The following is a 10679-nucleotide window of genomic DNA, read 5'->3' as shown; positions in this document are numbered from 1 at the left end:
ATGATTGTCGATTATTTATTCACAATGGTGGTTATGTACCCCTCTGCAGAGGAAAATCGACATCGTGATTGGTGGGCATATAGTCTATTCCCCTCAAAATAAGGTAGAGGATGAAATCTCTCCAAAAAGCGCAAAAGATCGGATCCGACTCACACTGTAAAAATCATGAGGCCTGAATATTACAGGTTGGTGTTTGATATAAAGCGCAGAGAGAGTACTATTATAGCTTTAAGCGCGATACAAGGTTTCCTGCTGAACCCCAGGATTGGTTCTGTAAAACTAAAGTATTTCCCTAATATTGATGCACTTTAGCGTGGTAGTCGTTCAAGGACTCTGATTGCATCTTGCTACGACTTATTATTGGTGATTATATTTGAATCTTTGAAGGATTCGATTTTCTGAATCAGGCATCCAGCTGACTTTGTGAACTATGTCAGGCTTGAAATCAAGTCATAATCACCAGTTAGAAATGGAGAATTTTGTGAACAATCCTTTGTGTGTTTTGAGTTGTTGAAGAATGACTAAATTCCGGATAAGTTGATGATATCATCCTTGGCCTCTTAACGAGCACTTAATAGCGCTAAAATCCACGCTTGAACCAAATTTTGAGATCTCGTCGAAATTGAAATATTTCTCGGCCAGAAGTTCGAGAGTATGCTAGCACAAACTAAAGTATCTAATTTTTGATACTGGTAATACTTATTGTGCTACTAACATTAGCACCATTACTATGTGATTCCCAAAAGTGGGAAGTGATTGATCCATCTGATACGTTACACTTTTAGAGGCTGAAATTGATTCTACGGTGTTTATGAGCTTACAAAAGGCCTTTCATTGTTATGCCTGAAGTTGAAGCGGAAAAATGAATTTGGTGTGCAATGATGGAGGATTTAAATGCGAGGTGTACAACGGCGATTGTTCACCCGGCGCAAAATCTGGCAGTCAATCCTCCATAAACTGAACTTAGTAAAGCAGTTTTTCTAAAGGCTGTAAAATGTCCACACCACCAACCGCTTTAAGAAGTCATGCTTCAGGGGGAGTAGACTCGTAGAATCATAGGCTGGAATTAAACACGCTGTACTCTTTTTCCTTCATCAAGGTTTTGTTCCCAGGGGTTTTTCTTGTCAAGGTTTTAACGAGGCAGCATATGCGTACCCAGCACTGTCATTGGGCGACGTCCGTTGTACTCTTTTCCTTTGGTCTGGCTTTGTCCCACGTGGTTTTCCAGACAAGGTTTTTAACGAGGCAACATGCTCTTCGACGTCGGCATTATTCTGAATTTTGGTGGTCAGGTTTTTGTCCCAAGCTGTTTTCCTGGCACAAGCGTTCAGGTTTTGTCCCCAAGTGGTTTTCCTGACGCAAGCGTTCAGATTTTGTCCCAAGTGGTTTTCCTAATGCAATTTTTTATGGTGGAAGTATTTCTCGGCGCTAAGGTTTTATTACCAAGTGGTTTTCCTGGCGTAAATCTTGTCAAAGAACATATTTCGTGGCGGCGACCAACCTCACTCTAAGCTCATGTTTTTTCCTAAATGGTTTTCCTGACGCAGCTTCGACAAAGGAGGAGATTCATTGAGGAGACCAACCTCATTTGGAGTTTAAAGTGTTTAACTTTGCCCCGTTTTTTTTACTGGCAAATTAAGTTTTGACGAAGCAACAATTTTTTGCTCGATTTTGTCCCACTATGTTTTTCCAGCAAAGCCTTAACAACGGAACATTATTAGAATGGTGGCCCAAGGGGGAGTGTTGTATACACGTCATAAATGGCCCACCATTAATCGAGCAGGCAGCGAGAGAAATCCGGACAAATTAGCCGCTTCTTAACTGATAAGGATCAACTGAGGAGCCTTAATCTTTAAGTTTTCTAAACATTTCTAGACACATACGTGTCATTTGTCTTACCGACTTACTGGATATAAATAGCCAGTTCTCAACCATGGATGTACTACTTTTAAGAAACAGAGTAATAAGAAATGAAATGGGGAATTTAATTCCCATCTTCTCCTCCCATCTTTTTTGTTCTATAATTTCAGTTACACACCAACACAACAATGTTTAATTGTATCGGCATAATACATACATGAGAATCGCATGAGAACACAACAGAATTTTCATACTTACCCTTATTTTTTAATTGTCATCTTTATTTATTTTGTGATTTGATTAGATTAACAAATAGATCACTAGCCACAACTTCCTCATTACGTGTTCTCTCCTCGGAGGCTCGCACCATTTCACATTTCTGTTAATATCAAACGTGATATTTAAGGGATCAATTTATCCGGGATTTGTATCAAACAAAATCTATACGCTTCCGTTCCAGTTATGGGCCTATGGCACCCGACTATGATCTCAATTTCTGGCATATGCAGATTGCTTTGCTGGTACTACATTTTTTTTCTACATTTCGATGAAAAATGATGTGTGCTTGTGTACTAAATTTTTTTCTATTGTCTTCAAGCATACGATATTATGAATATCCACGATTCATAGAAATATGAATAGCTATCATCATAATACTATAGTGTTATTTCATTTTTGACTAGGAGGGAGAAGTAGTTGAATTAAGTAATGTTTCCAAGCTTGAGGGTATTTGTGTAAAAATCACAACATTTATTAGTAAAGTTAATCTAATAATTACATTGTTTTAATCCCAAAAAAAACAAATTGGAAACCCAAGGCAAAAAGACATAATTAATGCTATATTATCCTATGCATGGGTGCATAGGATAACAGGACCCATGCAAAAAAAAAAAAGACGGACCAAAAATGATGGACCAATTATGGCCAACAAAGTTTAACGGTTGATTGTTGTTTTGAGATCCCACTCAAGTAGGGTTGCCCATGGATCGGTTTTCTACCCGAACCGAATTGGTCCAAACCGACAAAAGAAACCACAAAGCCAAAGACCGAAAAATCCAAAAACCAAGAAACCCAAAAAACGAAAAACCGATTCTAGGTGGTTGGTTTTGGTTTGATGTCACAAAAGAACCAAAACCCCAAAGAAACCAAACCAAATAAAATCCGAGAGTTAGAACCAAAAAACCCGACAAAAACCATAATAATATGTAGCGAACTTTCCATCATAGTATAATATATATATATACATTTCAATGAGTATACCCATAAATAAAGAAACTATAATTAAAAATATATCAAATATTAAATTATATATGTATAATATATATGATTTTAATGGCTATACACATAAATAAAGAGATTATAGTTCACAATATATTTAATTTTGAGATTTGCTTTACAATTTTGATTTACGAGTTAAAAAAGAAATTCTATTAAAAAAACCAAAAAACCCAAAAAAGCCGGTGGAACGGTTCTGGTTTCTAATATTCTATACCGAGCATGGTCTGGTTTGGTTTTCGGTTTCTTATAAGAGATATTGGTTTGGTCCTTGGTTTTGGCAGAAAACCAAACCAAACCGAACCATGGGCAGCCCTACACTCAAGTTTAAAAAGCCCGTCCTACCTACCAAATCTTGTGGTGGGCGTAGGGGTGAGCATTAGGCTGAGAATCCGCAGATTTTACCCTGTCCAATCGTATTTTTACGGATAGGCGCCCAGATTGTTTGTTAGTGAGCTGGATGCCAATGAAATTTTTCAAATTTAGTGAATTACGGATTGGGCGACCATAAAAATCCGTTTGACATCCGAATCCATTAAGTTGACAAAAAATCAAACTTGAGATGCGATAGTTTCTTTTCGATCCCGAATGCTCACATCTAGTTATTATCGCAACTCCAATGGTAGACACATTTTTTATTATTTCGTTCCTGGTGAGCTTGATTTTAACATATCCTATAATTTCATTAGATATTAGTTGCTAGCACGAAATAGTTATACAATGCTAGGCCTTTTCTAGTTAGGTCCCAAGTTGCCCATAATTCAACATATTGCATTGTAGAAAGAAACAAAAAAAGAAAAAAAAACTATCACATCTTAGGTTTTATTTCTCTATTATAAATGTCCGTTATAAAACAAATTCATTGGATTATTCACATCCAGTCCGTTCAGCAGTGCATTCATTGGGTGCAAATTCGTTGGATGCTGGATTGGATGCAGATGCCAAATTTAAAACCCGTAATGAATTGGATTGGATGTGGATTAGATGAAAATCGGTCCACATCGGCCTATGCTCACCCCTAGGTGGATGGAAGAGGGACCAATTTTTCCATCTCTATTGGTCTACCCCTATCAAGGTCGTATTCAGATGGACTAATAGATTTAGTCTTCACTGACACTGAATAGACGTGATAAGAAAGATAGTTTGTCTGGCATGGGATGAGGTCATCCACACAGAATTAAATACAATATATAGAGAACACATTCGGCGGCTTGATAGATCAGCCAAAAGATGAGCACGAAACAGGGGTACTCGTACCATGGATATGATGGAACGTTTCCCAAAGAAAAAACCATGCGAGATGTGGTGACATCTAAGAAGAACATGGGCTTCATGCACAACTTTATAAATACCCAGCTTCACCACGGGACTAATAGCCTGTTTGGATAATACACGAGATGTCACTTTTTGATTTTCAGAAGTCGAAAAGCCAGAAGTCAATTTGGGTATCAGATTCAAAACGACTTTCAGAAATTGGATAATTTTTGGAGTGGGAGCATAAGGGAAGAGATAATTAGATATTGTAATCCCTCGTCCCATCTTCGTGCTCTAAGTCGATCTGACTTATCTAAACTCATTGTAATACATTCAAACTCATAGTGAAACTGATACTTAATATCTTAGTGCAGTAGGTTTAGCCGAACCATGCAACACTTGTGTCATTTAGGTTTTTGCACTTACATGCAACACTTTATATTGATTTTTTCATTTTGGACTGCATACTAATTTGCCATACTTATTATAGATGTATGCTTTTCGAACTAACAATGATTGCAACTGTTAAATCAGCTCGGTGGTTTTTAGTGGTTAAAGTTTGGCGCTAATCGGGGACTTTTATTTTGGAAAGTGATTTGTCTTTCTAGTTATCTTGTAACTACCCTGCAGCTTTCTCTTAATGGAGAAATATAGTTGTAGCACAGATTCAAGCGGATTCGAATTGGATTTTTTCATAGCATCAACTTCAGATCTTGCCCATTGATTGATTTTTCATTTCGAAAAGTGAGCAGAATCTTGGATCACATTCACATATACTTTAAAATCAAGCCCGACATACGAGATTTGAGCTTTAAACGCATTTCAGAAATCGTTTTGCTTCAGAAAAGCAGTTTCAGATGTCTTTGGCTTTACCAGGACATTTCTAGAAGATTTTCGAAACCATTTTTGTTTTGATATAGAACCAGATTTACTTGACCCGGATATTTGTCTTACAAAAATATTTGGTAAAAACAAAAAAAAAAGTTTCGGATCTAGGCACTGTTAGGATTAAGTCCTTAGAACAAAACACACTAGTTCTCTGGATCAACGTAGAATTAAAGAAAACACAAAACAAGATGCACACTAAAAGAAACAAGATTTAATGTGGTTCGATAATTTACCTACGTCCACAAACGACTACGATCAAGTCTTATTATAGAAATTCTTATAGAAAATTAAACCCATAATGACTGATGAATCAATTAACAAACTATGACATTAGGATGTGTTCACAAACACTAAAATAACTCTTTATGAACAAAATATTCTACACCCTGAATTCTCTGTTGAAAATGTTGGAAAACTCAATATTGTGATGTGTGTTTCCCTGAGGATTCTACACCTATTTATATAGGTCACAAACTTGGCTTCTGATCACTAACGTATGCATCACTTTCTCACTTCAACTAAATATTGATTAAGTATGTGATAAGAAAGAGTTCGTTCCACGGGAGGCGATTGTTGTTACGTAATTTTAGTTTCTCAAGTAACCAAAGAGGATTTTTATGATTTTATCTAGCAATAAAAACTAATTCGAAAACGATAAAATAATTGGAAGTAATAAATAAGATGAAGATATTGGTCAAGGAGTTGATTCCATTTACAAACATGTACTGCAGCAATAAATAGAATTGATATTTTGAGTGCGACTATGTGCACCCGCGAAAGTTTCTACTATTTTAGAAAATATATTTTCTTTCACGATTTTGTTTAGAAAATAAAACATAGCAGTGGGAATTCCAGTTTAAGTAACCCTTCTTTTTAACACCGAATTGTGATGATCTTATCAATGCATAGAATTTCCCTCTTAACAAAGAGGAGATCAATAAGATCATGAACTTAAGAAATGCAAAAATTAAAGTCCTATGTGTAGAAGCACCGATCGATGTTACCCATTAGATCTTCCATGCTTTTATGTCGTTACTCCATATCTTCCAAGAACTTTCTTCGAACTGAAACTTATCACAAAAAAGGAAAGAGCACAAACTAAAATCAAAAACAAGTTTTTTAAGAGAAATTTTCTAGATGGTTAATCTTTCAACAGTCCTGAAATTACATTGTTAGTCAAAAATGTATAGAATATATATTCAAAATTGAGAAGAACGATAAAAAGAAAAACTAATACACCCTAAATCTAATGATTTTCTCTCTTTTTTAAGTGATGAAGATTTTTTCTTTACTGGAACCTGTCTTATAAAACATGAAATAAAAATAGAATTAGATAGATCCACCAAGTGAGATTTAATTGTTCCTCGTTACTCTGAAAGAAGTACAATTCGTGTTTCAACAATCTTGACTTTTTTCATTTATCCAAGCCTGATCTGATAGTTGAAGAAAGACCAGTTCATAGTTCTGAAAAGTTAATGTGACATATTTTCTAGTTATGATTTTATCAAAAGAAAATAAATTACTATAAACTTCTGTTTTACAAGCCACCAGTAGATTGGTACGGAATGTGCACCCCGATTAACACCGGGTGCACAAAGTCGTACTCTGATATTTTAATCTCAACTTTGTCAAAAGCCATAGGATACCTTGATTGCAAGAATATCTCGCTAATTTCCTGATTTTATCATACTTACATGTAAAACGACGCAAGCACGAAATCTATCTGGAAAACCACCTAACGTGGAAAACGCGCTAATTAAGTTTAATTCCATGGATGCACTAAGTTCTTTGAAATCAGGCTTCAAAGCAACCAAACGTGGAAAAAGCACTAATCCGATTTAACAAAGGTTATGACTCACTCGTGACTAATAGGATATATCACTACAAGAACTACTCACGATTATGATACTTGTGATCAGAATTATTAAACTTTTGAGTATTGAAAACCCTAATCTAGAAATAGGGATGAAGGCAATCTCAATCGATTTCGGACTCAACTAGACAAACATTCAATCATATAACAATATTAATAATGAATCATAGGCAACAAAGTATAACGACAAAACTAATTTATTGCACAATTATCATGAATAAAACTTCAACTTATTCCTTATCAATAAATAATATTTCACTACCCATAGCTATGGAGTTCATCATAAATAAGTAAATGAAATAAAGAAGATGAAAATAAAAGCAAACCCTAGAAGATTCGGTTCTCTCCAAAAGCTCCAAGTAGTAGTAGAATACGTGATATGTCCTCCAAAGTTGTAGAAGTCTTTCCCTTTTATGTCATTCATAGTTTCCAAAACTAGGTCAAATCTTCAAAAGTCCATCACCCAGAAGTCCAACAAACCCATGTGTGAAAATAACACAGTAGAAATCTCTGCCAAAAAAGTAGTCGCCGAAAAAATGGTGTCATCGCCAAAAGTTGACCGGAATCCTGCCGGAAAAGTTAATATGGCCACTGTGTCAGAGTTGGTCAACGGGTCAAATCAGTGAGTCAACTCGGTGAAAGTCACTAAGTTAGGTGAATCTGCTATGAGTTAAGTATGATTGGATGAGTGAGTCAGATAGTATGTCTGGCTGATTGGCCGAGTCGTCTTGGCCAAGGCCATTGCACGGCCTAACCGTTGTGTTGCGTCATGATTGCGCATCACAACTTTTGTTCCATCCGTTATGGCTCAACATCCCTTCCATCAACTTCATTCCTGTATAACTAGCTCTCTGTAACTTCTTTGCAACATCCGCAATTCCATAACACACAAACCACTTCATTATCTCCAATTCAATCCATTCATAAGTCATTTCAGTCACTACCAGCTTCTGCAACACATCAATCTCTGTAACAATTACACACTGCAAACCTTCGCAACACACCACCACATCTACATACTCTTGAAGCTTCTTAAAACACCACATCATGCATTCAATCTCAAGCCAACCAACAACGTGTTACAAAGCGGAAGAAACGTTTCGATGAGGATCTATCTAGGAGACAGATCCATTGCCAGATGAGGAAGATTTTCCAATAAACTACTTTCTATACATAGTAGATTGTGCTTTACATTCATTTCAGAATAAATTTGAGCAATTTAACGAGTACGAGAATATATACGATTTCTTATTCGACTTAGAGAAACCAAAATCTATGAGTGATGATAGTTTGTTGGCATCATGTATCAAACTTGATGATTAATTAAGTTATGACACACGTACTGACATTAATGGAAAAGACCTCTACACCGAGTTAAAGATCCTGAAAAGGACATTGCCGGCTGAGACAAAGAAAACACTTGAGATATTACATTATTTGCAGAGTTGCAAGCTTGTTTTCCTAATACTTGGATTGCTTATATAATTTAGCTGACAATTAAGGTTATCGTTGCCATTGCAGAAAGAAGTTTTCCAAGTTGAAATTAATAAAGTCTTATCTTCGACCTTCAATGTTACAAGAAAGGTTGAATGGCTTGGTTGTGATAGCTATTGAAACAACAATAGCCGTAAAAAATAGATTATAAATTGATTATTGGAGAGTTTAGGTCTAAGAATACGCGTAGGGTAAAGACACTGAAACAAACTTTGTAAGTTTTTATTTTAATCATTTATATCAAAAAAAAATAATAAGTTCACTTCGGGACAAATTTTCTCCAGAAACGGTCCTGGTTGTCTGCAACATGACTTCTAGAGTTACCCTTATTGATGAACATCAGGACATTGATGAACATGAGGACATAAGTTGCAAGAAGCAGCAATCTCCTCCCAAATTTGCCCCGAAGCGAACTTAATACTTGTTGGGTTTTTTTTGTTTTTTTTTTGATGATACTAACCAGGTTCATGACCCTGGCAACCAAAAGCACGAGACTACGAGAGCATACGAACAGGCGAACAGCTATGGTCATACCGGATTCCTGTATTTTTGGGTGCTCTTAGTCAAGCGGAGCCTGCCATCAGGAAAATCGGGAGTGTTCTTTTTGGTGTAAAATAAACAGCTACATTCTCTACGAGCAACTCAAAAGAACTCGTTCTTTCCATCTCCTTAAAGAAAAATTAACAAAATTTCACCCGAATCACTTAAAACCCTTAAACAATCACTCAATCTTGCTCTGTCCACTTGGGTTCAAAAACCCTAGGTCTTCACCAATGTCCTCGTGTGATGCTTATCTCCAATTCATATGTCTTTATATATTTGTGTCTTCTCATCCACCATCATGGTCTACCCAAGACAAGATACAGTTAGGGTTTTTCGTTTTTGGTATTATTTTGAACCTTTGCAATCAATTCATTATCCGTCCAAAGAAATACGAGGTAGGGATTTTGACTACTTCATTTATTTATTTTAGGTTACTAACATAATTGATATTATTAGGTGTTTTTTAATCCCGATTTTGGGTTTTAGATTAAGCTTTTTTGTTTTTCTTTTCTTATTGATAGGCGGTGGATGAAAAATATGATTTAGAGGCTGAAATGTTCAAGATTTTGGGTAATGATACCACTGGATGGAGTAAGAAATTAGTAGAGAAGAAAAAGCATAAGATTGCTGCTTTGAGAAAGAAGATTGGTACGCTTCAAATTTGGTATTGGGTTACTCATTATTTATCTCTTTTGTCATCTTTTGGTGCTTGTCTCATTACTTTACAAATAGCAAGGACTAGATTACATCAGTAGAAAGGATGTTGCTCTTTCTTCCCTAGGTTTTAATGAAGAAATGAACCCTTTGTATATATAGATTAGGTTGATCATATTGAGACTCCTTCATTGTAACTATACTAGAGGTATTATCTTGGTTCTGAATATGTAATGAAAAAGCTCTCTTAATCCTGTAGTTTCTCTTATGCGTTGCCATTTCTTACACAATGATTTCAGTTTTAGCTTTGTCGAAACTCTTGACTGCTAGTGATGCCTCATCGTTAAACAAACCATTGTTTGCTGAGTTTGTTGAGTAAAGTCTGATCAAGTTTAAGTGTTGATAGCTCCTGAGTTCTGACTCCTTCATGTCGAAACTAGTGAGTCAAAGATGATATAGCATTATGATAAGTTATCATCATGAGAGAGAGAGAGGAAATTAGAAGCTTGATAGGTGATAGAATTGCATCACAACTGCACACCCTACAGTGCGCAGAAAATGTTTGTCCATATATAACCACTTCAATAAACCCAAACATAGAATAATATACAGTGACACAAAAAGCATTTCTACCTGACACTAGGACCGTGATACCAGAACTTTGGACTAAATAGTAACAAAGCTTTCACAACTCAATCCTACAAAACAGAGCTGACAGAACCACTAAGATCACTGTTATCCCAGAATGAGAGGCTTGTCAACTTTATTTCTTTGGTATTGTACGTACTGAGAAGTTAGGAATAAGGAATGTTGGTAGTTTGCAGATGAAAGTAATTAT

The 10679-nt window shown here is 35.9% G+C and overlaps 1 protein-coding gene across 1 annotated transcript; it reads left to right on the top strand.

The window, feature by feature from the left end:
- Positions 1–9266: 9266 nt before the first annotated feature.
- Positions 9267–10109, top strand: LOC113332606. The gene is made up of 2 exons (XM_026579131.1): positions 9267–9582; positions 9709–10109. Exons 1-2 carry the CDS (start codon positions 9418–9420, stop codon positions 9940–9942), a joined length of 399 nt encoding a protein of 132 aa, XP_026434916.1. The 5' UTR covers positions 9267–9417; the 3' UTR covers positions 9943–10109.
- The last annotated feature ends 570 nt before the right edge of the window (positions 10110–10679 follow it).

Source organism: Papaver somniferum, unplaced genomic scaffold (assembly GCF_003573695.1).
Source record: "Papaver somniferum cultivar HN1 unplaced genomic scaffold, ASM357369v1 unplaced-scaffold_132, whole genome shotgun sequence".
Classification (NCBI taxonomy): domain Eukaryota; kingdom Viridiplantae; phylum Streptophyta; class Magnoliopsida; order Ranunculales; family Papaveraceae; genus Papaver; species Papaver somniferum.
The sequence above is the reverse complement of the archived record's forward strand: the minus strand, read 5'-3'. Positions and strand labels throughout refer to the sequence as shown.